The sequence below is a fragment of the Anarrhichthys ocellatus genome, unplaced genomic scaffold, assembly GCF_004355925.1.
Source record: "Anarrhichthys ocellatus isolate YVR2014 unplaced genomic scaffold, GSC_Weel_1.0 scaffold33, whole genome shotgun sequence".
Classification (NCBI taxonomy): Eukaryota; Metazoa; Chordata; class Actinopteri; order Perciformes; family Anarhichadidae; genus Anarrhichthys; species Anarrhichthys ocellatus.
The window spans coordinates 1,711,465-1,736,203 of record NW_022280063.1 but is presented as its reverse complement, the minus strand read 5'-3'; the positions used below and the strand labels follow the sequence as shown (position 1 = coordinate 1,736,203).

Here is a 24,739-nt window from a genome sequence, read left to right as displayed (position 1 = left end):
GGGCTTCACCAGGTGGCCAATGCGTGTACTTGTATCTGGCAGTTACATAGTCTGAATGACTTCCTGCTCACCCATGTGCAGTACATGTGGGACTATTTATAGACTACCGGGGTCAGCTTGCTCTTGGCTCCTGTTCTTTTGAAGAGGGCCTCCGTAGCTAATTGTGTTTGTTTAATAAACCAGAAAGCTATAATTCTGGAGTCAGAGCCGCGTCACTAAATCGCTCTGATAATAGACCCGGCGGTGGGCTCCGTAGTTTTCTTCTTTGCCGTCTGCAACTGAGCCCACATCTGTGGTTGAGGGTCCTAACGAGGGCTGAGATGACGTATAAGGAGAGGGATTGTACTGCGACTAGACACACAGAACCAAACAAAGGCATATCGTGACATCAGGAAAAACAAAAATAGTCTCTTTTGACCTCAAAAAAATGAAGAGGTAACATTGAGTTCAGTAAAAACTAAAATCGAAAATTATGACAAATGTGGATCCTGCACAACCCAGTACACAGGGTGTGGAATACTGCTGCGGACATCGTTATGCGTTTCTACATTTAAAAGTTTTCCAGCGAAATAAATGCAGCTATCACCTGATTTCACTGTGAGCTGGCACAACAAATGGAAACAGCCCTCTAAAAGCAGATTAAAGTGCTATAAAACAAAACAAAACAAATAAATTATCTCAGTTAATTTGGATTTTCTTTTTCTTAATAAATGACGTGCGCTAAAAACCAAACTTTCTTTTAAAATCTACGACCGAGCAATGCACCCCGATGTGCGCAAGAAGAGGGGATAATACTGGTGAATCCACTTCACTCTCCTCCCCTCCCTCCACCTCTCAAAAGGAGGGATGGAAAGAAGAGGGAAGAGGAGAGAAGGAGAGCTGAAAGACTGGCATGAAGAGCCTCTGCTGCTTCAACAGGAGAGGCTTGGAGCGAGAGAGGAAAATCTAAACAAGCAAAAGAAAAGAAACTAAGCCTGAAGATAAAACCAACAAACCCCTACAGATTTCTTATTCTTTCATTGCCTCTATGTCTCTCAAAGAACCCCCCCTCTCTCCTTGACTCTTTACCCCCTCTGGGCCTCCCCTCCCCCCGCCCTCCCCCTCCTCCTCCTCTCACTCCTCGGCTGTTTTGAGGACAGAGTCGTCTCCCAGGATCTTGCAGAGCTCGTTGAGGCGATGCTGCATCTCGGGGATGCCGGCCAGCTGGGTCTCCAGCCGCTGCTTCTCCTCGGTGAGGGAGAGACGCGTCGCCGTGTCCAGCTGCTCGAAGTGCCAGCCTCCCTCCCCGTCGAACTGGAGCAGGTGGGTGTGGTACTTCCTGGTGGGGGGGGCGAAGAGGAAGGACTTGAGGTGTGGAGAGAGGGACCGGCGTGTGCACATCGTGTTTACAACTTTACGGTGGGTCGAATTGTAGGAAAACTCTTATTTCACAAAAAAAAGCTGAGCTTCTCTCCACCACATTTCTGGAAGACAATGTAATACAATTCCTCTTTTATTTAATGGACTAGAAAGATCATCTGTGAGGCGTGTCTTACCACAGGGAGGGTCTGTGTGTGATGGAGAGCAGAGAGATGCCGGCGTCCTTAGCGGCCTGGAAAATCTTCCCCTCCACGTCGATGCTCACAGCGCTGGTACACTCATCCAGCAGCGCATACATAGGCCTGGTAAACAGGGAGGGGGGGGGGGGCATTGTTTTAATAAGTGCTATCCGCCCAGTGAGCGACTAATGAGATTATGGTTTGATTAGCGAGATCATCCACATGTGCAAAGTAGCGTGTTAGCATGCACATTTTCTTTTTTGCTGACTAGAAATAAACAAAGCGTGCAGCTGAGGCTTGAGTGTCAAATCTCGACCCCGGTAGCGGGCGCCGGACTCCGGGGGGGGAGAAACTGTCCGCTTGGTCTTACTTGTGGTAGAACATGCGCGCCATGCCCATCCTCTGCTTCTCGCCTCCTGACAACACGTCCTTCCAGTCCAGCTCAGCATCCCAGCCTGAACACAAAAGAAGACGTTACACAACCGCGAGAAACACTCGCTGCACAACGCGATCCCTTTAAAGACGGTGGATAAAGATGTTGAGAGCAGCTATTGACATAATCCATATGAGGGGCGAAGATGTCCCAACCAGTATTTTTAGAGCATGATGGGAAAACTCTGGAAGACATTAGGTCTCTTACATAAATAATCGAAATGTTAACAGACAGGTTATACAGACTGCTTCTATGAAGCCGTCATACCAACAGTGATTACAAAGGAGAGGAGCAGCATGAGAGGCATGATGCTTTCTTAAAAGGTTTAACCAGTCTGTGCAGACAGACGGCGGACAACTTTTCTGTGTGGCATTTGTTTTAGTTTCTTTCTAAGACTGAACAGGAAATTCTTTGCACTTATATTGCATGCGTGGCAACATCCACGACGGGCGATCCAGTGACTGCAATATGCGTGAGCTCGATCGAGACCCTTTTTTCCCCCCCCACAGTGCAGCCATTCATACGTTAAACCCCGGTGTGCAGCTCTAAGCTTCGTGGAACCGTCGGCTCACAACAATAGGCCTGTTTGTTTGGTAATGAGAGGAGAGCGGCTGCCAATTAACCGCACACTCGAGTTTAGGCAATACGGGTAATGCCAGAGTGTTACAGCATCAAGAGTCTGGCTTTTGCACGTACGTAACCTAGTTTGTTTGATCTCAGAAACACTTAGCTCTGTGGCTAAATTGTGCAGGGGGGGAAAAGTTCTGCAAGCATTTTATTGATTTCAAAGTCAAACACTGGAGGAAGAAGCCAAAACCTGACCCGCTGTCAAGTACTCAATTCTGATGTGTCGGATGGTTTTGTCTAGTTATCGTGTCTAGCTGATTGTTAGTTTTGTCTGGTGGTTATTTGGTCAATTTTGACTAGTTCATGGTTATTTTGTCCGCATTATTTCTTAATTTGCCTGATGGTTATTTGTACTAGATGATGTTTGGTTCTTCCATGATGCTTCATCGGTCTAGTTATTTCGTCTGGTTGGTGACGATCTTGTCTGATGGTTAGCTTGTCTAGTTTAAGAAGGTTTAGGAAAGTGTTACCCGAGCTATTTTAGTTTTTTCTAAATTCTTCAGCCTCCTATTTTCCCTCAGAACACTCGGAGAGGTGTCTTCAGTACTGTCCTACCTCCTTCTCTGGTGACGATGTGGCAGAGGTTGACTATGTCCAAGATGGTGCCCAGGTCCTTGTCAGCGAGGCCTCTGGCAGCCATGTCCTCCACCGAGTCCGGGTAGATCACCTGGTCCCGCAGTGAACCTATGGACATGTATGGCCTGGAGAGAAACACACACACACACACACACCTTATCCACTGAGTGTTTCCTTTCAAACCCCTCATTTCATTAAGTGCTCCACACAGCTGACAACAACAGCTGTGTGTGTGTGTGTGTGTGTGTGTGTGTGTGTGTGTGTGTGTGTGTGTGTGTGTGTGTGTGTGTATACAAAAGGAACATGTTTAGGAACAAGAACTGAGAGAGAAAGACACCCATTACACTCCTGATGCATCTATTGTAGATGCTGTGTTGGATTCTCTTACAGCTGCCAGGTGGCCGTCTCGTCCCGTGTATAAAATATTCACTGCTCTGCAGGAGGGAGTCAGCGGCTCCGAGGGACCATGGGTAAGATTACATTTGATAGTTTGTCTAAGATGGGTTCAGTTTAGTCCTCCCGCTACATTAAGGAGAGGATCAATCGCTCATCTTAACCCGTTAAGAGCATCGACGCCACAATCGCCCATGTGTGTCGTCAATACATGTTGCGTTTCAACGCTTCATGTTATTTATGGCTGCAATTCACAATTATTTTCACTCATCGAGTTGGTCCATAAAATGTCAGAGCCCACATTCATTACTTTTTTTATTCCTAAAAAGGTCAGTCGTGACTTTATTCTAGCCACCTTTCAGATCAAACCACTGGAGCAGGAGATGCACGCTGGGGACACATGGCTGACTCTAGTACACTGATGATGCTCAACTTAATGTCAAATGACGGGAAAAGTACAACAAAGAAATGTTGTAATTGAAAGTACTTGAAGCCTGGTCTGGGCGGTAAATATTTCACTGTGGCCAGAGCTCTGGTTTCTCTTTGTCGGCCCCACACACACACACACACACACACACACACACACACACACACACACACACACACACACACACACACACACACACACACAGGTCTTGTTACATGGTTTAGATTACTTGTAGGGCTCACCATTACAATAGTTAAGCAGTACAGTTGTTTTGTTACAACTCACAGCTGTGGGCTATTTATAAAAAAAAAAAAAAGTAAAGTGTGTGTTTGTGTGTGTATACCTCTGAGGAATGTAGAACATATGTTGGGGAGAAGGTTTGTACAGGCGGCCGCCGTAGACGGGCCACAAGCCGCTGAGGATCCTGAACAGAGAGCTTTTCCCACAGCCGTTAGGCCCCGTGATCAACAGGTGCATGCCCTCTTCCACCTGGAATAAAGAGGGACTCTGTTAATGCCCTGTACGGTGAGTCAAACCACAGTATAACTCAGACAAAATGTCTCCTCAGAGAGAACACACTGTATTTCAGTTATCTGTCTTGTCTCTGTATTTGAACCATTCTGAGCTTCAGCTTGAAGTCAGATCAAACTGTTGGGAGGTATCCTAAATATATCTATATTTACACTATGAGGAAAAAGGAGCGAGCAGCTGAACGTTGACCTTTACATATAGTCTGAAACTTGTGGGCATTAGCACAGACTCTGCTATCTACCAGCTCAATGTCACCAGCTGTATAAACCTCAAATGAGAATTAAGGACAACGGAAATGTTAAAAAAAAAGTGACATTTCACTGTTTTGTCAGCGTTGATCTGTAATTTTAAGCGCCACAATACACTCCCAGCAAAAAGGTGAGGGGAGCAAGACATCGTTAAAACCCAAAGGGTTCATCTGTTTCCTAACGAGACCACAGAGGACTCTTCAGAAATGTTAATAAACTCCACATAGACCGAAACAACCCTCGGGGAGTCTGACAGCGCCTGCAAATGCATCATGGGTACTGTTAAGTAGAGTTTGGTGCTAGAGATTAAATGACCATGTTGGTTGCTTTTATTTAATCCGTTAGTCCATTTTAATAAGAAAAAGAGTGCAGCTATGAAGTGAAATGCTCAGAATACAGAGGACCAGAAGAGACGAGGGTGGAGCCGTCTCACCTTAACGTTCAGGCAAGACACTACCACGTCCCCACTCGGCGTGATAATTGGGACGTTCTCGCACACGATGCCCTTGTCCACGTCTATCACGTGACCTGAACAGAGAAAAGAGAGAAAGACACAGAGAGGGAAAAATAGAATGGTGGTGAATGGAGAGCAGAAGTTGAGGATTAGACTCAGTTGATCCATAAGCGTGTGGATAATACTACAGAGTAGGAATTATGAGGTTAAAAATAAAAACAAAATCTCTTTACCACTCATCTGTTAGCTGAACTGTGCTCTCTAACATTGCTAAAATTGCAGCCGTAGTTGTGCCTACGGTGTAGAAATGTGATAGACTCTGAATTGTAAGTCGCTTTGGATAAAAGCGTCTGCTAAATGACTGTAATGTAATGTAACAGGAGTTTGCTTTTAGGGTCAAATGGACATTTACACAAGGATGGATGTGCAATGACTCCAACCTTTGACCTCGATACTGTTGATTGTGTGTAATATCATATCTAGGAATGTCTGCTTATGCAAGTTGCCCCAGAAAGAGGGTTTGGCTTATTGCTTAAACTTTGGACAGAAAGTGTATCTTAAAACTGTTGCTAATGTTGGTGTTGGCGTAATGACTGATACCACTATAGGGTATCGCATTAAAAAAAAAAAACATTGTGGACAGAGGGGTTGAAAATATCCGGTGGATGTCATGGGGATGTGGTGTTATTCAAGTTCAAACAATGCGATGTGACTAACTAAACAAAGCCACTAGCTCGCCCCCTGCTCCAGACAGCAGAAGTGGTAAAAGTTTGCCACGTGTGTGTGTGTGTGTGTGTGTGTGTGTGTGTGGTGACGACCTATTTCTCTCTTTCGGTTGGTGTTAACACAGGAGGAGGTTTGGGCGTACAGCAGATCAGGCCTACCCTTTATCTCCAGCGGTCCGTCTATGTGCATCTCAGGCTTGCTCTTCTTCTCTGACCCAGTCTCTGTTGATAGAGAGGAGCGCTTGTAAACGCCCCTCTGGACGTCCTCAAACACCACGAACATGTTGTGGACCCGCGCGGTGTAGCCCGCCAGCTCTGTGACCTGTCCCGACAAACACAGAAGGGTCAAAGGTTATTGCGCGGTAAAGTCAGAGCAACCCGAGATAGGACCAGATACAGGTCCCGGTCATGTGCTGATGAAAAACTCACTGACTGTATGTGTGTGTGTTAAAGCAGTTGAGTAGATTCACTCATTTGAATAGTCATTACAATATGAGAAAAAAATATATATACACATATTGAGTCACCTGTGACACCTAAACAGTATATGTTGCCATTGAGAGTTGGTGAAAACTAGCTAGCAAGCGAGCAGACAAGTTAGCAGTTAGCTTAAGGCTAAAATGGATAAATGTTTAATATTGATAGCTAAAAGTAAACAGTTCAAATAGTTATCTAAGCTTAATGGACAAACTGTTGAAATAACTAAAAATAATGGGTGAAATAGTTAGCCAAAGTGACATAAGTCAAGTATATATTTTAAAAGCAGTTAGCTTAAAAAGCATGGACAGCTAAATGAAATAGTTAGCTTAAAGTCAGGATTTGTTTTAAATGGTTGGCTAATAATAATGGATATCTAGATGGTTTAGATAGTTAGCTTAAAGAAATAGATTTTGTAATAGTTGACTAAAAATAATAGATAGCTAAGTGGTTGAAATAGTTTGCGAAATGTGACGGATATATTGCTGAAACAGTTAGCTTTTTAAAACATTTTTTCATTACTTTTAGCTAACTAAAAGTAATGTGTAGTTGAAATGGATGGCTAAATTAAAGAATTAACAGTTGAAATAGTTTAGAAATAATGGATAAACTGATCAATTAAATCCAAAATCCACTGCGTTAGAGTGTGTAAGTGCATGCAGGACAATGTTTAACAGTGTGGTACTGTATACTACTACTCTTGGATCAGTTGTAATCTCTCAGAGTTGCGAGTTCTTCTGTTTGTTTTCAGTTTGCACATTGACACCCACACTGATGTGAAAAGGCTGCTGTACATAATGTGTGATGGTCTTTGAGAGATGGGTGAATGGAAAAAAGTATATTCAGAATTACACACATTATGATAAAACAAACAAAATATAAATCACATTGATAATAAGGCAATGGTGGAAGACAGCCCAAAATGACGTAAACACAGGATAAACACTAAATGCATTAAGGTATGAAAAGGAAAAGGAGCTCAATAGATATCTTTATCGGCAACCGACGAGGCTCAAATGAGGGGAAAATGAAATAAACAGGGAAAGAAATCAGCCTCTTGCTTCAGCTTGAGCGCTGTACCCTGCGGTGAGACAATGCAGGCTGTTGACACAGCTTGATTACATGAATCAACAAACCCCAATTCTGGGAATTCCTGGACACCAGGTGGGGCTTTAGAGATGTGACTGGCTCAGAGAAGAACGACAGAAAACCACAAACCAAATGAAACATGTCCAAAAAAGGGAGGGACGGGGGAGAGGGAAGAGTGGAGGACTGATTGTGTTTTCTCATAAAAAATGGTTGAGGGAAATATTTATTGTTAAAACACCCTCAACAGCTTATTGCAGTATTCTATGCAGTACTTTTCTTATTTCTATTATTCAGCGTGGATATGAAGACACAAAAAGAAGTGATGTCACACCTCTTTGTTCGTCTCTTATCTCCGAATACATCTCCACAGCTACTGAAAGTAACTGATCATCACTTAGATAATCATATATTTTATCATTGATAACTACTTCACATATGCATGTAAACTAAAGAGATTTGTAGAGACGGCTGCCTGATTTACAACTCCCACACACCATCCCTATCACTACTCCGTCTACTGCATAACTTTATTTTGTCCAAACACAGAATAGAGTAATATAATTACTACTCTGAAATGATTGGGATCCGTCGTTGATAACATCCGACCAGACCTGACCTAAACAGCGTTTGAGCGCATGCTGCAGAGGAAAGTGAGAAAGAGATGCAGAAGTGCAGGCTGAAAGAGCAACAGATGGAAGATTATTCACAGCTAGGCTAAGCCCCAAGGGAGGGATCAACACACACGCACACATATACACACACACACACACACACACACACAGCAGGATTCACTGCTGGCTGACCTACAGGGTGGCAGTAGATTCAATCCTGAAGAACTGGTGCCTATTAAAAGGTTTCCGTGTTAATTTCCCCCCCATTTTTTTCTCGATCTAAGGCAACCTAACGCATGTCAGAGGACCAACTTCACCCAAATCATTACCTCTGAATTACACTCCAGTGAATTAATTTATGAACGGGTTCGTCCTGCCTCCTCCCGAACTGATACTATTCTTAAGATCTCTTAAGACAAACATAAGTTGCTCTTTAAACAGCTTTTGTTGTAAGAGTCTTGCAAAGCTTTTTGTTGAACAATCATGAGTAAATTGTACGAAATATCCAGATAAATATTGGATTTTGAGACCCCCTTTTGCAATTGTTGACTTCCAACTGTTAACATAAAAAGGAAACGAAAACAACAATAACCACAGAAAGCTAATCGCGAGAGCTCAAATCTAGCCGGGGGACAGAACAGGCCTTTGAAGAACAGAAAGCAAATCTGAGTCTTCAAGATGAGTAACGCAGAAGTGAAGTCATAGAGTCATCTGATCGCACGCACGCACGCACGCACGCACGCGCGCACACACACACACACACACACACACACACACACACCAATTAAAGCAGAGTGTTTGGAGGCGTGTGCAGGGCATGCAGCTTGAGGAATGTGCTCCTTTCCCAATTCCTGTTAAATTGCACACTCACACATCTCTAGGCCCTGCGTGCCGAGGCTTGCTAGTTGCCGCACATGTGACGACGACAACAACAACAACAACAACACTGCACTCGACGCACACCCAGACCGGAGCCCGAAACGCAGGCTAAAACTTGTATCCTCCAGGCACACACAGAGACAGAGAGAGAGAGAGAGAGAGAGAGAGAGAGAGAGAGAGAGAGAGAGAGAGAGAGAGAGAGATTAAAATGCAACGAGAGATCAGGGATTTGGCCCTCGATGAACGAGGCCTTTCATTCGGCGATTCTTTTGCTTTTTCCGTCGGGACTCAAACAAATTCCAGTGCATGCACAGTGAGCGTCACACGAGGGCATGCAGAGAGAGAGACACGGCGACACAGTACGCATCTGTCAATCACTCGGCCAAGCTGTGCATTCATCCGGCCGCCCATCTGTTGCACCGCTTCTCCATTCAACCCCCCCCCGAGCCAATGAAGTGACCCCGACCACGCTCGCGCATCTGTCCGTCCTGTGATTATCGAAAACTCTAGCCGGATAAAATTGTCGTCTTTAGAAACACATACGCACATAAAAAGGATAGAAATAAAATACAACACATCTTTGGATTCATCTGTGAATCATCGGATCTATTCAAAAGATCCCCCCCAAAAAAATCCCATCGCATTTCCAATGCCCTTTTTTATCTGATTAAAGTCTACAACTCAAAAGATATTAAAGAAGCTACAACCAGTGAACATTCCTGCTCAAAGAATTACTTGATGATTAACTGATTATCGACTGATCAACTAATTGTCCTCATGGCCAAACAAGCGATGCAGTTATCAAGACGGGAGGAAAAAGGTCCTTTATAGTTTTACAACATCTACATTCAAAAGGTGTCGAACGGCATAACAAAAGCAAGGTCAATGAATCTGATTTAGATAACTCAGCATTACCTTGTTTCTTAACTGTGAGATGCAGGGCAAGATCGTAAAAAAAAAAAATTTGCTGTTCGCTATGGGTTTGTTTGTTTTGTAGCCCTTAAGTGTCAATCAAGTGCATTTGCAGAAACTAACCTTTCATTTCTAATGACTTTTGTGTCGCTATCAAGTATTGAAGCGTTAGTGTGTTGAAGTGAAAAGAGGGAGATCCTCTTAAGCACAGACGGAGAGAGAACACATTGTATTAACTGAAGAAAACACGCAAAGTGACATGAACTTCAGCCTGCCGCGTCCTCACCTCTTTGTACGAGGACATGATCCTCTCGATGGCGTCGGCGCCTGAGGCCAAGAGGTTGCGGGCGGTGGTGAAAGCCTCCGTCCTCTCGCTCACCATCACGTGCGTGCGCCCGTCTGCCGTTTCTAGCGGGAGACAAAGTGGACGGGGGGGGGGGGGAGAGACAACAGACTGCAATTCAGCATCTCTGTCCTGTGAGCCCATCGACAACGCACTCTCACGCGTGCGCCTACCAGCATTAGAATGCCATGGAAATAAGTTATTTAAATATCAGCAGTGACACTGGGAACATGGCACGGCAGTAGTGCTCACCAACAAACAAAAGGGGACTCAGTTGTAGCTTTGTTTTTGGTTCTCACACATGCATATCAGCCCCCCTGCTTGAAGAGGAAGCTGTTTGGTTTCTGCAGATGCTAATGAACCCTCGTGTGCACTGTGAAATGTGCGAGTGACAGGGTGAAGCAAACTACTGTGAGTGCACGGTTTTGCCGCGGGGCACTTTGAGGCCTCGCTTACTGTTGTCGGCGAAGCCCGTAGCCGTGATGATCGGAACGGCCACCATGACGAGCCCGCAGCAGCTCCACACGTACTTCATGAGGAACTGCTCGACCATGATGTACCAGAGACGCTTGGACAGGATCAGGTTCATCTGGTCCGCCAGAGCCCGGTAGCACTTCTGCAGCTGACGCATCTCCACCTGCAAAAAAACAGGACAAAACGTATCACAACACACAGGCAGCACGCAGTCACTTCCTGCCTTCCTCTGATGCAAGGTTGTTTGGGGATGTGACCCTTCAGTTAAGCATGAACCTAAATAGACTAAAGTCCTCACCAACTGCCTGATTGTGTGTGATTATCAATCTGATTACACTCACGTATAGGTGTTATGGCCCTATATAAACTCTGTGATTTGATGTGGGCAATAATGATAATCTCATATCTCATGTTTATACCTGGATTTCACTTGTGGAAGTGCGAAGGTTGGAAAGGAGGGTAAAGAAAACTAAATTGTCATATTTGTCTAATACGGTTAACTCATATGTAGTCTGACATAAATGTAATGATGCACATTCAGACTGTCAGAAACAGACTAGCTGATCTATTAATGGAGAATCTACTATTGTGGTTGCATTCTGTACTGGTCACAATTAAATACCACCACGTTGTTGCCTGCATTATTGCTGCACGCCTGCCACAACAAATGTAACCTCAACATTCTCCACATCCAGCCACGCATACCTTGTGTCCCCGGTAGAAAGCGATTTCCTCGGCGTTTGCAATGATCCTGGAGTGCACATAGCGCAGGTAGCCTTTCCTGTGAGCCTCCTCCGCCACCAGCTTGCCAAATTTGGGCGAGCAGGCGCGCAGGACCTTAGCCGTGATAAAGACCACCAGGCCGGCCAGCAGGGTCGGCCCGCTGGCGTTGGCCCCCCTGGACCTGGCGGTCTGTATCAGCGTGTAGGAGGTCAGCACCACGTCCAGGATCGGCTTGGTGAGGTTGGAGTAGAGGTGGGCCACCGACTGGGAGAACATCATCACGTCCTCGGTGAGAGACTGGTCCGGGTTGGCGAGCCTCCCGTCCATGTTGCTGACTCTGTAGTAGGTCTGGTCGGTGAAGTAGGTCTGGTAGGCATGGTCCACCAGCCGGGTGCGGAAGGCCAGAGCCAGCTTGCACTCCAGGTACCGGATGACGCTGTTGACGAACGTGGCCGGGATGGCGATGAGGAGCCATTTCATCAGCTGGAAGATGAAGCTCCTGGGATCCTTCTCCACTATCGATTTGACAATCTTCCCGTCCAAGCTGGCCACGTAAATGGACAGAAACGTCCTCGATATCAGCGCTACCGAATGCAGGGAGAGCAACCCGAGCTCTTTGGACACGAGCTTGGGAAAGAGGATTTTACCAAGTTCGAGGATCTGCTTGAAGAATTCCGCATTTACCCCGGGGGACGGCTGCTTGTGACCCGCGGCACATGTCTGTGTTTTCACCAAACAGGTGGAGCAGTTCTCCGCCTTCGAAACCCGGTGATTGTTCCTGGGGTCTTTGTTTTTGCCGAGCTTCCTGTAGAGGATGGGGTACAGTGTTTTGACGCCGTACGCGGCAGCCGCGAGAAACACGGCTCGCTTCGCCGCAGTCGTGCGGTCCCATTTTACTTTGGACACCACATCGAGGATGTTGGACATTTTGTCAAACGTTAGTCGTCCCTGCTGGCAATCCTAGCACTACCCATCCCCCAAACCCGACTCACCGTGTCGACATAAATAGAGAGACGGACTTCTGGTGGTTGGATTGATATGAAGCGAGCCCGATAAATGTACCGCTACATCCTGCTATTTTTCTCCACCGTGGTCAAGCAAGACAGACTACACTAGGTGTACTTCCGGTTTGCACTTGTCAAAATAAAACTCAAGGTCAACTCTCCTTAGAGCAGGTGGCAATATGAGCCGTGCAGTCAAATGTGTGGTTTTATTTTGTTAAGTTAACTTGCCTAACTTCCGGAGTTACTGTAGTTTTTTTAAACTGACGACTCGGCGGTTCTTATTTCCGCCTCTGATCATTAGCCTTTTCTCATTGGTCGCGCCCCCGGCACAGGACGACGATTGGCTGCATGATGGACGTGACAAAGTAGTCTGTAATCTACTGTAATTTATGATATAACATATGTCATACAGTGATTTTGTATCCAGGAAAAAATATATTGTTGGAAGCAACATTGACTACTGATATCTTTTACACAAGTGGTTAAAAGACATGAGCGTTAAGACCATGGTTAATACACATTTATGAACTTTTACAATTGGCGCGTGAAAGGATAGTGGTTGTTCCTCGCGCATCTCTTTATATTTCCAGTACGAGCTTGTTACTAACTTACCTAGCAAAACCATTAAGCTAACTAACCGCTAACGTTACCAATGCTCTGTGAGGGAGTTGTTTTCACCACCCTGAAGTTTCCATCACTGACAGTTACACTCGTTGGGGATGAACTGGGTCGGGGGTTCGCGGTAAGAGAGGAGGAGTGTTACTGTTTAGTTAATGTCGTTAGTTGACGTGCTAATGTTAACGTTAGCTAAACTATTTAACGTTAACGTTGTCATTGCAGGAACCGGTTCGCGGTGAAGAATGATGCAAAGAAACAGAGGGTGTGACAGCTAAATAAAATGTCCATAACTTTAAAACACAAAATATATAAACTACTACTATACTTTTAGCTAACTGTCCCTGTGTTGCTGTTTCCCCCAGGAGTTCTTTGAAAAGAGAAAAATGCAACAAAAGTTGAAAAACTTGGGATTGGCTCTGCCAGCATCCCCTCGAGGAACGAGCTCTGGTAGCATGGACCTCGTGACTTTGTTCATCGTCAACCAGATCGCTGCTAAGAAGGAAATTAAAGGTGAGAATTACAAACTAGACGTTTACATTATTAGTCAACGGTTATGGTTACCAAACATCAAACTAAAGAATCAGTTCAGGAGCATAATGAATGGTACTTATGGTTATTATCAGTCAACAATGTTTTTACAGATCCTCCAAAAGTGGCGGTTCTTGGCAGCTATAAAGAAAGATGTAAGCACAAGAGAAGTGGGCCCCTGGTGCTCCCGATGAGCCCCTGCTCTCCATCAAAGCTGACTCTTGTTGAGGGCCAGCCTCAGTTCAGGTAGAGCTGGAGGATGGTTTATATTGTTGTCACATCTGTTTTTGTCAGCATCACCAAAAAAAAATCATCAAAATACAATTTCCAAACTTGCATGAGTGGTAGATACTGACTTCAAAACATGGTATTCAAGTGCTGAGCCCTCCGGCCTGTGAATTAATGGTCCAATAGGTAGTTGTTAGCCATATAAAGCCAGTATCTTGCAGCCCAAACATTATCCATCACCTCAAGACTGAATGCATTACCAACATTCGTTGTGTATATTCTGTTTCAATATCTAGCGCTCAAGGACAGAGAAAAAGAAAGCATGTTATTCCTCAAGGCTTCAAGTGCGGGCAGGTTAGTCACTTTCCCAGCTATTGGTATTGCACTTTTTCTTCTTCTGTAAACGCCCCTTCTGTGTAGATAGATGGATAGATCTAATCTACTGTAAGGACCCTCTGGTTTAAATAGTCACTCACTCGTCTGATCCCCAGCTGTCACCAGTGCTGGAGTCGGCTTTCTCAGACAACAGCGCGTCTGACTACCTGCCTCCCACGACCGACCCCCTCAGCCCCTTCTCCTCCACCTCTTCAGCTTCGTCAGGCCAAGGTGGTGTTGCAAACAATGTTTTGTAGATCGTACTCTCTAAATTGAATTATACACAATGGTGACTGTGCATTTTTAATCTGCATGAAATCCGTCAATTTAGGCCAAATCAAACTGGTCTCCTCAGGAATATTCCCCCCGCAGCAGAGGAGCCAGAAGCAGGCACCGCCACCCCCCCACTGCTCCATTCCACCGTGGGACAGCGCAGTGCTGGGCCAGACCACGGTATGGAAAAGACTATATTGTTATTAGTATATCTCACATTAATATAATCACATTATGCACACAGACATGGGGACATTTGACTCCACATGTAGCTTCATAGGCCTTACTTACTATGTGCAAACTACAATCAATCTGCATTCAAGAAGTTTACGATCAGCTTCATGTGAAATAGCGTCACGAGCTAACTAAGACCTCCGATGAGGGTTTGAGCATTAAAATGTGACTGCGTCTTCCCAAATACGGTGCTACTTTAACATCCAAGCTGATTTTATTCCTCTAGTTCCAGCCGTTCTCCCAGCCCAGAGGTATGACGGACCCTATCCCCTGGTCCTGTGGATCAAACCCACCCCTCTACCACCTGAAGACCCCCACAGCGGCCAGAGTCCTGTTTAGAAGTCCCGAGCCACAGTGAGAACGACGACTAGAATTCAAATGAACTTTTTCCTCTCTTGTCATTCTTTGTAAGCACCCAACACATACACGTGTGTGTGTATGTGTGTGTTATTACAGCAGGACAGAGGCCTGGGGCCAAACGAGACACGACGTTGCCTTCTCTCTCAACCAATTAGAGGACACGGAGCTCACGCTGGAGTTCGCTCTCAACCAGTCAGACACCGAGCAGCAGTTTGAGGGGGACGTCTTCAGGGGCTTCAGCGCTGAAGCGTGTGAAAGAGGTGGTGAATGCTGATTGAAACTTTTTTTTTTTTTTACACAAACGAGAGCGACCTTCTTGTTGAGGTTGACATGACGCTTTGATTTCAGCGTCTCATTTTGGGAGAGGAACATCAAAGATATATCTCAAAGAGGAAACAGCAGCCGCATCTTCAGCACCACAGTAGGTGTGAACACACAGTCAAACATCAGTAATGTGTAATAGCTTTGTTTTTATGTTGTCTTCTTCTTCCCCCTTCTCTGTCAGAACTGTCCCTGACTCACAGTGCATGGAAGTGGAGGGTAGCGGCCACATACATGTGAGTATGTTGAGTCAGCCTTTTACTGCCACCAGGTGGTCGAGTTTGTAACTGCAATATAAATATAAAAATCTGCTGGTCAGTTAAGAAAATGTCAACCTTGTTCTCCCATCACCATGAGTTGTTGCATGGAGCTTCTAACCATAAATGTTCATTCATCCTGATGGAGGAATATATTAGAGTACTTCTGTAGGGGGCAGTTTGCAGTTCCACATGTTAATTCTGTTTCATTCACAGCTCTCCAACTGCACCGACGGGAGCTTTTGTAAGTTTCTTAAGCATCTCCAATTAAGCAACCCATTTATTGTGTGTGTGCCGGAGAAAAGACAATGAATTGAATAGATGTGATGTTTTTTTCTCTCACTGCTGCAGCATGTCTCGAACGCGACGATGGCCCCATGAATGGCTGTGAATACTCGCCAAGCTACTCCTGTAGCGGAGGTTACCTCAGTTCAGACTCAAATGATGTAAGTTAGGCTACACTTAGAGGCTTGGTCCATCTTGCTGTTGCACAGGGACTGCAGAAAACAGCCACAGAACAGTGTAGTTTAAATATTACAATTGTTTTTGACTAACCTCAGAGTGTGACTAGCAGACAGTCCTCTCTGTCATTTCTGAACACTGCTTTGTTTCCCTTTTCTAACTCTATTTTAGGATGAAGAATGCTGTCTTCAGGCGGCCTCCTCACATATGGACCAGGCCTTTTGTGCCGATAGCCTCCACTCATACATGGGCTCCCAGGGGAATCCTAAACAAAGGCACAGCAAACCCAGGCCTCTCACCCCGCTCCTGAATCCCAGAAGGAACACCGGAGATGATCAGGAAGTCATGGAGAATGCCGTGTTCCAAGTTCAAGCCTTCGGAGGTAACAGCCAACAGACGGGAAGCAACACTCCTCAGTTCGCACCTCCTCTGGCTCAGACTCAGAGGTCAGAGCTGTGCGCCTGCATGAAAACATCCAACGAAACCCGAGACGCGGGAACCCAAACTGTCGACAACCTCGAGAGGCAGGACGCCTTGACTCAGTGCGAAGTTGTTGCCATAGAGGCCGCTGCGTTCAACTCCTGCCCGCCACCTGTTGACGTGTCAGTGCAGCATCCGGCCACAGGGAGGCAAACTGACACCACTGCAGAGCCAAGCGCTGCACACCTTCATCAGACCGGTGGAGGGGTGGAGAGAAGCACAAGAAGCAGTCCGGTTCCCTGTCAGGGAGCAGCTTTACAAACAAATGCACCGATGGCAGAGCGACCCTGCAGAGACACACGAACCCCTTTCTAGATGCTCTGAGCATGACCGACGGCAGAGGTACAACAGGATAGGGAAAGACTGTGTCACTGCATGTGTGAATGAAGACTATAGATTCATATTTACATACAAATTCCTCTGATAAATACAGAACGGAACCGGGGTAGTTGGTTGACCGCGCATGTTGTGTTGTTTCTGATTAAGGAAAGGAGACTAGAGAGGGCAGAGATGAGAGAGGGCAGCAGGAAAATGGGCGTCTGACGAAAGGCCTCTCAAAGAAGCGATGTAGGAGGTCACATCCAGCACCAGGGCCTCCAACGGACTCCAAGAAGAGGCCGCCACACTTCAGGAAATAGCTGACATCTTGCTCCTGCTCAAACAGAGGAAGGAAGTAACCGAGTAAGGAAGTGAATGGAAGAAAATACGCAGGAACTGTTTCATGCCTGTTCGGTGCATGTTGTTTTGTTTTTGTTTATATTTAATAGTTTGTTTTAAGCATATAAACCACATGAAATATTCAAAGTGTTTGTTCAAAAAGTGTTGTGAAAGAGACCGTGTGAAATAAAGCCCCGAAAGCGTGACTCTGATTCATAAGTTTATTTCTTTCCCCATATACATATTCAAGTGTTAAGATTTCATTAAGATATCCACTTTTTTTTAATTTATAGAATATAAACTCTAGCAAAACATATACAGCTTGAACGATAATCAAATATACTATACAGCACTCATTTTTTTATTGGTATTTTTGTAGTTCCTCGTAAACTGTAGAAACACACAGAAGTCGGTTCACATAGAAAAAGAAAACCATTTCACCAGAAGTACACATTGAACGTCCCCCGAACCGCGGCAGAGGACAGGTGTTAACACAGCTGGATGTCAAATAGCTGAAACAATCAGGCAAAATATTTTTGGTCAACACAAGTATAATTGCACAATCTGTGTTACGGAGCTTCATCTGTGTGTGTTTTGTTTATACCTGTAATAATACGTTCAGTACAAAACTAGTTTGCGTGGTTTAAAGACGGCTCATCTTCGGTCAAATGAATATCTAACATAAAACAATACCTTCACATTTGAAATCATACTCGGCTACTTTTCTCCAACAACTTTGAACGGGTCACGGAAAAATGTCATTGCATTGTGCCACGGCATTTGATGAACAGCTTCTTATTTGAAAAGTTTATTAAAAAGAGGTATTGTATCTCATTAATTCATGATGGGTTCAGACCCACGTGTCAAAAAAAAAGAAAAAAAATGATGGAACTTCACCCGTTCACTGGACACAGTAACAGCGCAGCCTGTTAATGCACGATTTACCTGTTTTTGATTTAATACACAAAGTTACTCCGTAGTCTACTTCCAAACAGTTTTTTTTGTGTGTATTTGACTAAGGAGGAGTAACCTCACACTATTTTCTTTACAAAACAACATTGGCAAACTACGCTAAAGCCAACTCCTCGACGTTTGACACGAGAACCACGTAAATGATATGCTCTGCTATTTGTACATAAGGCTATGGAGGAAGACAAAAATACATGAAATTATAGTAAAAAAATATAACATTCAGCACAGGTGAAATGCAAATATGTACATGTCAAAAAAAAAAATGTAATTATCATAACATGATGGAATACATCCACTTCAGGGATTTGGACTGAAAAACGGCCATTAGGGACCTTCACAATACACAGGCACTAATATTATCATGTCTAGGATAGAACGAGAATACAAGTCAGGTCTCCATATGAAAACATGTCGACCACGGTCTTTGCTGGACATCACATGTTTATAACATGGGGCCATAGTGTAGGTTTTGACTTCGTGACACGAGACGGTACTCTTCCACAGAATTGCAAGACCGAAACAACGCTGAAGCAATACTTTGTCGCAAAATAATATTTAAATAAATAGAAACATAACTTGTTTTTCCTTTCAGTGCTACTAGATTGAAGAGTGGTTTCATTTAGGCACCAACTGACAAAACCAGTTTTCTGAGCTTGGGACAATATACTGTACATCTCTGGTGTTTGCTTTTCATAAAAATATACCGCTAACAACGACTGCCATCAGATGAGGAACTGACATTAGTGCGCTAACGCTACAAGCTTTCAGCAACATGTAACTGAGATGTGTTTCATATAGAAAGGCATAATGGTACTATGGATCGACAACAAAAACTTTTGTGGGTTCAAGACGACATTTAGCGTTATAAATGGAGCTCTCGATGGAAACGTGTCCTGACCTAATGGTGGAGGATGGCTGAGTTTGACTTCTTATACTGTACGTACAACATCGTATATAAAAATCATAAATTATAGTCAACAAATGTACAAAATATTAGGAACATCTTATACTGACACTGAGCTGCAGCCTCTTCATCGGTGGACTTCATGAGAGAGGAATGTCCCTTGTATTTTGGACATGCAATGTGTGTTCAACAGTCGGGTTTCCTGTCTGCGATGTGTGGAAAAGGCAACGTTTAAGCCTTTTTGTAATTTAGACATTTTGTAGTGCATGGTTGAAAATTCAGCTGTGGACTAAAGCAGGTTTGACTCCAGACTCAGTTAATTCAGAGAACAGGCCGACGTGTCATTTTGACCTGTCATCGATTTGACTGAGTTGGAAGTGAACACACTCACATGTCACATCCTGCTCCAAGCAAAAGGCCTTTGAAACTGTGATTCCTAACCAACAGTGGCTGCTCAGCTCACACATTAAAAAAAAGAAAGTAAAATTTGACATTACACTCTGCATGTTTAAGTAATCCCCCGAAGCTAACCAAAACCCTCGACCTCCCCCTAGTCCACGTCTGATGCGTCGTTGTCCGATAGATGGTAGTTTGAACCTTTGACTCGGATGTATTCCACCTGCCTTCCCTCGTCCGAATCCGAGGCGCCGCAGGAGCAGAGCTGGTTTTCGAACAGCGCTTCGATCTCCTCCAGGCGGCGGCCTTTGGTCTCCGGCAGGCAGCCGTAGATGAAGAAGAAGCCCAACAGAGCCAGGCTGGAGTAGAGGAAGAAAGCTCCTGGGAAGGCGGAATGAAAAGAACACGCCCGTTACAGAGGGCCGCCGCCCACAAACACAAGAAACACGCTGGCGCTGCTTTCCAGAGTTGTCTTTTTATAAACATACATTCGTTTTCATTCATCTGCAGGAAAAAGAAACACTGGTGGTGATCCGGAGGGCAGGTGATCATGTTGGATGTCGACTGCCCACAAACCTCAGAGGAAATGTGTGTTTGTGTGCTGACGAATGAAAGTGTTTTACCAGGTTGAATTATTACCTTCAGGTTGCTGGTCACCATACAATGACTTTAAAGAAGAAGGAACAAATGGCATCACCACAAAGAGACATGGATAAACAAGTGTTCATACAGAGACACAGTGACAGAGGGTTTAATGAGATTTCCTGACCGCTGTGATCAAAGCAGAATGGCATTTCAAACTGCATTACGCTAAATACCGTTGCCATTTCTATTGTGTTTTTTTACATTAACGCCTTTTTTTGTCCTTTTTTTTCTTTTTATCCACTAAAAGAAGAAAGAATAAAATCTCTAATTGGCTCAAAGCGTCTGCAGCCCAGACACTAACCATAGTAGGTGAAGTACTGAGCCAGGTGCAGGAAGGTGAGCGACACCAGGATGTTGAAGGTCCAGTTGACTCCGGCTGCGCAGGCGTTGCCCGTGCTCCTCGCCCACAGAGGGTAGATCTCCGAGTTGATGGTCCACGGCATTGGGCCCATCCCTGAGAGAGATTAAGAGAGATTGGAGATGCGTTTAAAAACTGGAGGCTCAGAGGAGAGGTAGAGTATGTCATCTAGAAGAGCTTCTTACGGGACCTTATGGCGAGAGTGTTGCTTACGGGGAGATGAAAGAAGCTCCCATCTCAACCTGCATATCGCTGCTCAATATTTGATTTTAAATTTAACATAGCAATGTGAATTTAGTGACACTGGAATGACAGATGTACCTGGAGCGAAAGCAGCCAGGTAGAGGACCAGACCCAGTAAGACCAGCCAGGAGTAGGAGGTGGGACAGTAGTTGTAGGCCCAGTAGGTCTGATCTCTCATCAAGCTGGAGTTGGAGCATCTGGAAGAAGCAGGCACACTCATTGGCTTATGCTAATCACTCCTGACATCAATTCAAGGTATCATTTCGTATTGAACCAAAACTCTAAAATGCACATTCAGACCATAGTGTCACCATTGTGACTCACCTGCCCCACGCTGCTCGCTCGGTGGAGGCCTTATTGACTGGCACACAGGAGGAGGCGAGGAGCGCCGAGGCGTTCTCACGGTAACAGAAGCCGCACCCGGGGTCCAGCATGCACGGCTCGCACAGCCTGCAGGCCCAAACGGCAGATACATTAGCTGTAATGTCCCTGAACACAATCGATCGCACCGCGACGGTGGCTCCTCCGAGTCACACATTCCTTCGCTTCTAACAAACGTACATTTAAAAGTATAGTACCGAGTTGCACTCCAACTCTAAATGTACACGTATCCATCCCCCTGTGCTCCTTCACTGCTGTAACGGAAAGCAGCATTCCACCCCCTCTAATTGAGACTTGCCTCATTACCCAAACTAAATGAATTTACAGACCGTTCCCCACATGCAGGAAGTGATAAATCTAAATTAAGAGCACAGTACAAATGGTGTGGGATTAACCGTCATTAAATCTCTATCCCTCTATTATATCTTTGTCTTGTGCCATAGTCGGTTATGTGATGAGCAGTCCACATGAGGGAGCCTTGTTTATTCACAAGGGCACGTCGCAGCTCCATTTGTTGTTGTTATTGTTGTGATCCTGATGGAAGTGCATGAAATGTGTGTCTTGTTTCGGAGGTCTATTTTCTGCAGGCTGCCGCCTCCCTGTGTGCAGGGTACCTTGCTCGGATTTCACACTGAGGTCGGCTGGATGGAAATAAAACCGTGTATTAGTACCGGAGGGAAGCAGAGGTAAATAGTGAGGGAAGGTGCGGAGAGACGTGCAATGATGCCGTAAATAACATTGGTCTTTTTAAAATTTAAATATCATAAATAATGTTATGTGTTCGCAAAAGTTTTGGTTGAGAATAATAAAAAAAAGGGTGCAAAACCTGTAATAAAATCTGTTAAACTTCGGCGATCTGACCAATTTCCCTTTCTAAAAACAAAATCAGAGTAAAATTGAAAGGAACAGAATAATATGTGTTAATCTATACTAATTTAAACTGCCCTGTGTGGAAGCTGGCTCTAGATGCTTCTATAGCAGAGTTTAGGGTAACATTAGCAGCTTCTCTTCATAAGATTTTGGAAAGTTTAAACCCCATCACACTTGACTAATTACCTATACAATACAAAAACAATGCCGCTTATCCACTCCCATGTCTTCTAGCATGGCATCATGTATGCATCTCTCAACTGCAGGGTCAATTATTAAATCTAATAAAGGTCACAAATCAAAGAGATCGCGTCATTTCCCAGGCTAGTAACCTGTAGTCAAATCCCGCTGGAGGCTCCTTAAAAGAACACACTCCCAAAATGAGACGTCCCACCCGCAAAGAGTGCGAGAGGCGCAGTGGCTCTGGTGCTCTGGTCAGCTCGTATCGGAGTAAAGTGAACTCAATGAAGCCACTACAGTGCGGTAAAAGCACTCATCTCTTCAAATTACCTCCGTGTTTTCGTGTGTGTGGGTGCCGGAGAGCGAGTCCATTAGGCGTTGTTTGTTGTTATGATGAAAGAACGTCATTACACATGAGCCTCGTCCTGTGTGAGTGAGAGTAAATTGGGACACAAAAGGCATCTGATCTCTGGCTCGCACGGAAAAAAAACAACAACCCACACAGCCTTCTGTCTGACAGCGCGTGTTTGCCCTTCGTGGCGACAATGAAGTGAATTGTAGCCGATTCAGTCCTAAGGATTGGAGGCTTATTGAGGCACAAGGACATGAACAACAGTAACTCAGCATGACGACCCATTGTTTTATCCTGTTATTAATAAATCTGTCAGAGGAAATACAGAATTAACGTTGGCTCTTAAATAATGTATGATCCTCCTGGTGGGTGAAAGGGCACTAATCTGACCTGTATTTATGTATATGCTGGCATTCATTGCCACCTCGCTATCTGTATTAATGTATGTGTGAAAACTCGCAATATCTTCGCCGCAAAAACATCCTTTTAGACGCATTTTATCCTCTGAAGCGCCCCACCTCTGAGTGTGCTCTCCTGGATTTGATATTCTGACACTGCAAAGTGTTGAGTGCTTTTACTAAGAGCAGACGTGCTCTTGGGCGAATGGGGGTCTTGCCATAGCTCTCTGCTTTCTTCTATACTTGTGCATAATGTGATATAATGATAAACCCCCAGTGAAGAGCTGCTGGAGAGGGGAATAAAACAGCAAATTGCTAATTGGGATGCTAATTAGCAGTGGGAGTAATCAGTCAAGTCCTGAGTAGATTTAACAGATTATATTTAAATTGTAACAATAGTGTTTTATTATTTTTGAGTGTTCATTGTTTCCATTGTAGCGAAATGAATGCTACTTGAAACCAAACTGAACTCCGCGAGTAAGTACTTACTGGTATTTGGAGCAGGTAGAGTTGGCCATAGATGGGTCTAATGGGTGGAAGGTGACAGGAGGACTGTGCTGGGCCGTCATCAGGAAACCGATGGCCAGCAGACTCAAACTCAAACATGTCCCTGTCCAGAGAATTACAACACATAACGTGCAGGAAAATGACCTTTGGGGTCTTCAGATGTCACTACCCGACGGGGACATTTTGAAGGACTTACCTACGATACTGCCCAAGGTGAGCTTCCTGCGCCCCACTCTCTCCACCAGCCACACTCCCAGCAGGGTGAACAGGAAGTTGGTGAAGGTGGTGAGCCCGGCCAGCCAGATCGCCAGCCTGTCGTCCCGCACCCCCGACATCTGCAGGATGGTGGCGCTGTAGTACCTGCGGGACACAAGTTAAAACAGGGATTTGTCCAGTCTAATATACCAGATAAACAGCCAAAAGACGAGCAACATAAAAGGAACATTGTGGTTTATTACAACTTGGCGATTAAGACCATAAACTCATGTTTACTAAAGGTAATAAATCCACATTACTTATTTTGTATTACATACAGGAATAATAATACACAGGTCTCAAAACGATAGTCTGAAAAATGAATATATACGACATCATTAAGTCAAGAAACCAACCACAATTTCTCATCTTGAGAGCCAAACACTCATCCACCAATCACAGCCTCTCTGCTTGAGTACCAGCCACTCATGTAGAAACAGTTAGGATCGGCTATAAATAGTCTGTCACCAGTCACTTTCAATGCCCCCCCCCCCTCTCATCCTCTCCCCTGGTCTCATACAGTATAATTATACTTGCAACTCTGGCACCATGTTGCTCCATGTAGGCATATTACCTCCAATCATCATCAACAAGGCTCTAAAACAGACTGCGGTCAACAGCTGCAAGGTGGTCCGCATCCAACTTCAATTATGATATTGTGTAACTGAGATAGAGGGCCAAAAACATGACGGCTGCACAAGAACACATGCACCTGCGAGGGCTCTGTTCAAGGCGGTAAAAAGTGATAGACAGGTTTGTTATCTATGTGCAAACTTATACATATGTCAGCAAACGCATGTGCTGAACAAATGGACACAAATACATGCACGTGGACACACTCAAAAAACACACACAGAAGAAATGAGTTGATTTTTGGAGCAGCAGCGGGAGTAAAAGCACTATTTCTGTTCTCAGCAGTGCAGCCTGCTGTGTTCCATCTCCAGCCCTGCATCTTACTGATTACAGCGCGCGCGCACACACACACACACACACACACACACACACACACACACACACACAC

At 44.8% G+C, this 24,739-nt stretch overlaps 3 protein-coding genes across 6 annotated transcripts in view; 1 reads left to right on the top strand and 2 right to left on the bottom strand.

The window, feature by feature from the left end:
* Positions 1-427: 427 nt before the first annotated feature.
* On the bottom strand, positions 428-12,620 carry abcd2 (ATP-binding cassette, sub-family D (ALD), member 2). Its single transcript, XM_031865766.1, has 10 exons — positions 11,443-12,620; positions 10,720-10,900; positions 10,207-10,328; positions 6,112-6,274; positions 5,207-5,301; positions 4,338-4,483; positions 3,154-3,299; positions 1,909-1,993; positions 1,536-1,661; positions 428-1,318 (listed from the first exon to the last, which is right to left on the bottom strand). The coding sequence occupies exons 1-10, from the start codon at positions 12,385-12,387 to the stop codon at positions 1,114-1,116; spliced, it is 2,214 nt and encodes a 737-aa protein (XP_031721626.1). The 5' UTR covers positions 12,388-12,620; the 3' UTR covers positions 428-1,113.
* redic1 (regulator of DNA class I crossover intermediates 1) lies at positions 11,886-17,463 on the top strand. 3 transcript variants are annotated; one of them, XM_031865772.1, is made up of 15 exons: positions 11,886-13,206; positions 13,305-13,344; positions 13,445-13,592; positions 13,724-13,856; positions 14,135-14,192; positions 14,330-14,444; positions 14,545-14,666; positions 14,947-15,074; positions 15,177-15,340; positions 15,429-15,501; positions 15,586-15,637; positions 15,875-15,902; positions 16,010-16,104; positions 16,292-16,942; positions 17,092-17,463. In XM_031865772.1, the coding sequence occupies exons 1-14, from the start codon at positions 13,184-13,186 to the stop codon at positions 16,913-16,915; spliced, it is 1,803 nt and encodes a 600-aa protein (XP_031721632.1). In that variant the 5' UTR covers positions 11,886-13,183; the 3' UTR covers positions 16,916-16,942; positions 17,092-17,463. The 3 variants fall into 3 exon arrangements, with proteins under 3 accessions (XP_031721632.1, XP_031721630.1, XP_031721629.1); XM_031865770.1 differs by having other exon boundaries at positions 17,087-17,463; XM_031865769.1 differs by having other exon boundaries at positions 16,292-17,463.
* A 565-nt stretch (positions 17,464-18,028) lies between these two features.
* Positions 18,029-24,739, bottom strand: part of slc2a13a (solute carrier family 2 member 13a) — a 50,020-nt gene continuing 43,309 nt past the window's right edge. For both annotated transcript variants that reach the window (XM_031865767.1, XM_031865768.1), the window contains 6 exons: positions 23,660-23,823; positions 23,446-23,566; positions 21,100-21,225; positions 20,854-20,972; positions 20,476-20,628; positions 18,029-19,910 (listed from right to left, as the gene is read on the bottom strand). In XM_031865767.1, the coding sequence (XP_031721627.1) occupies positions 19,684-19,910; positions 20,476-20,628; positions 20,854-20,972; positions 21,100-21,225; positions 23,446-23,566; positions 23,660-23,823 (910 nt within the window). In that variant the 3' untranslated portion in view covers positions 18,029-19,683. The remainder of the gene's footprint in view (positions 19,911-20,475; positions 20,629-20,853; positions 20,973-21,099; positions 21,226-23,445; positions 23,567-23,659; positions 23,824-24,739) is intronic.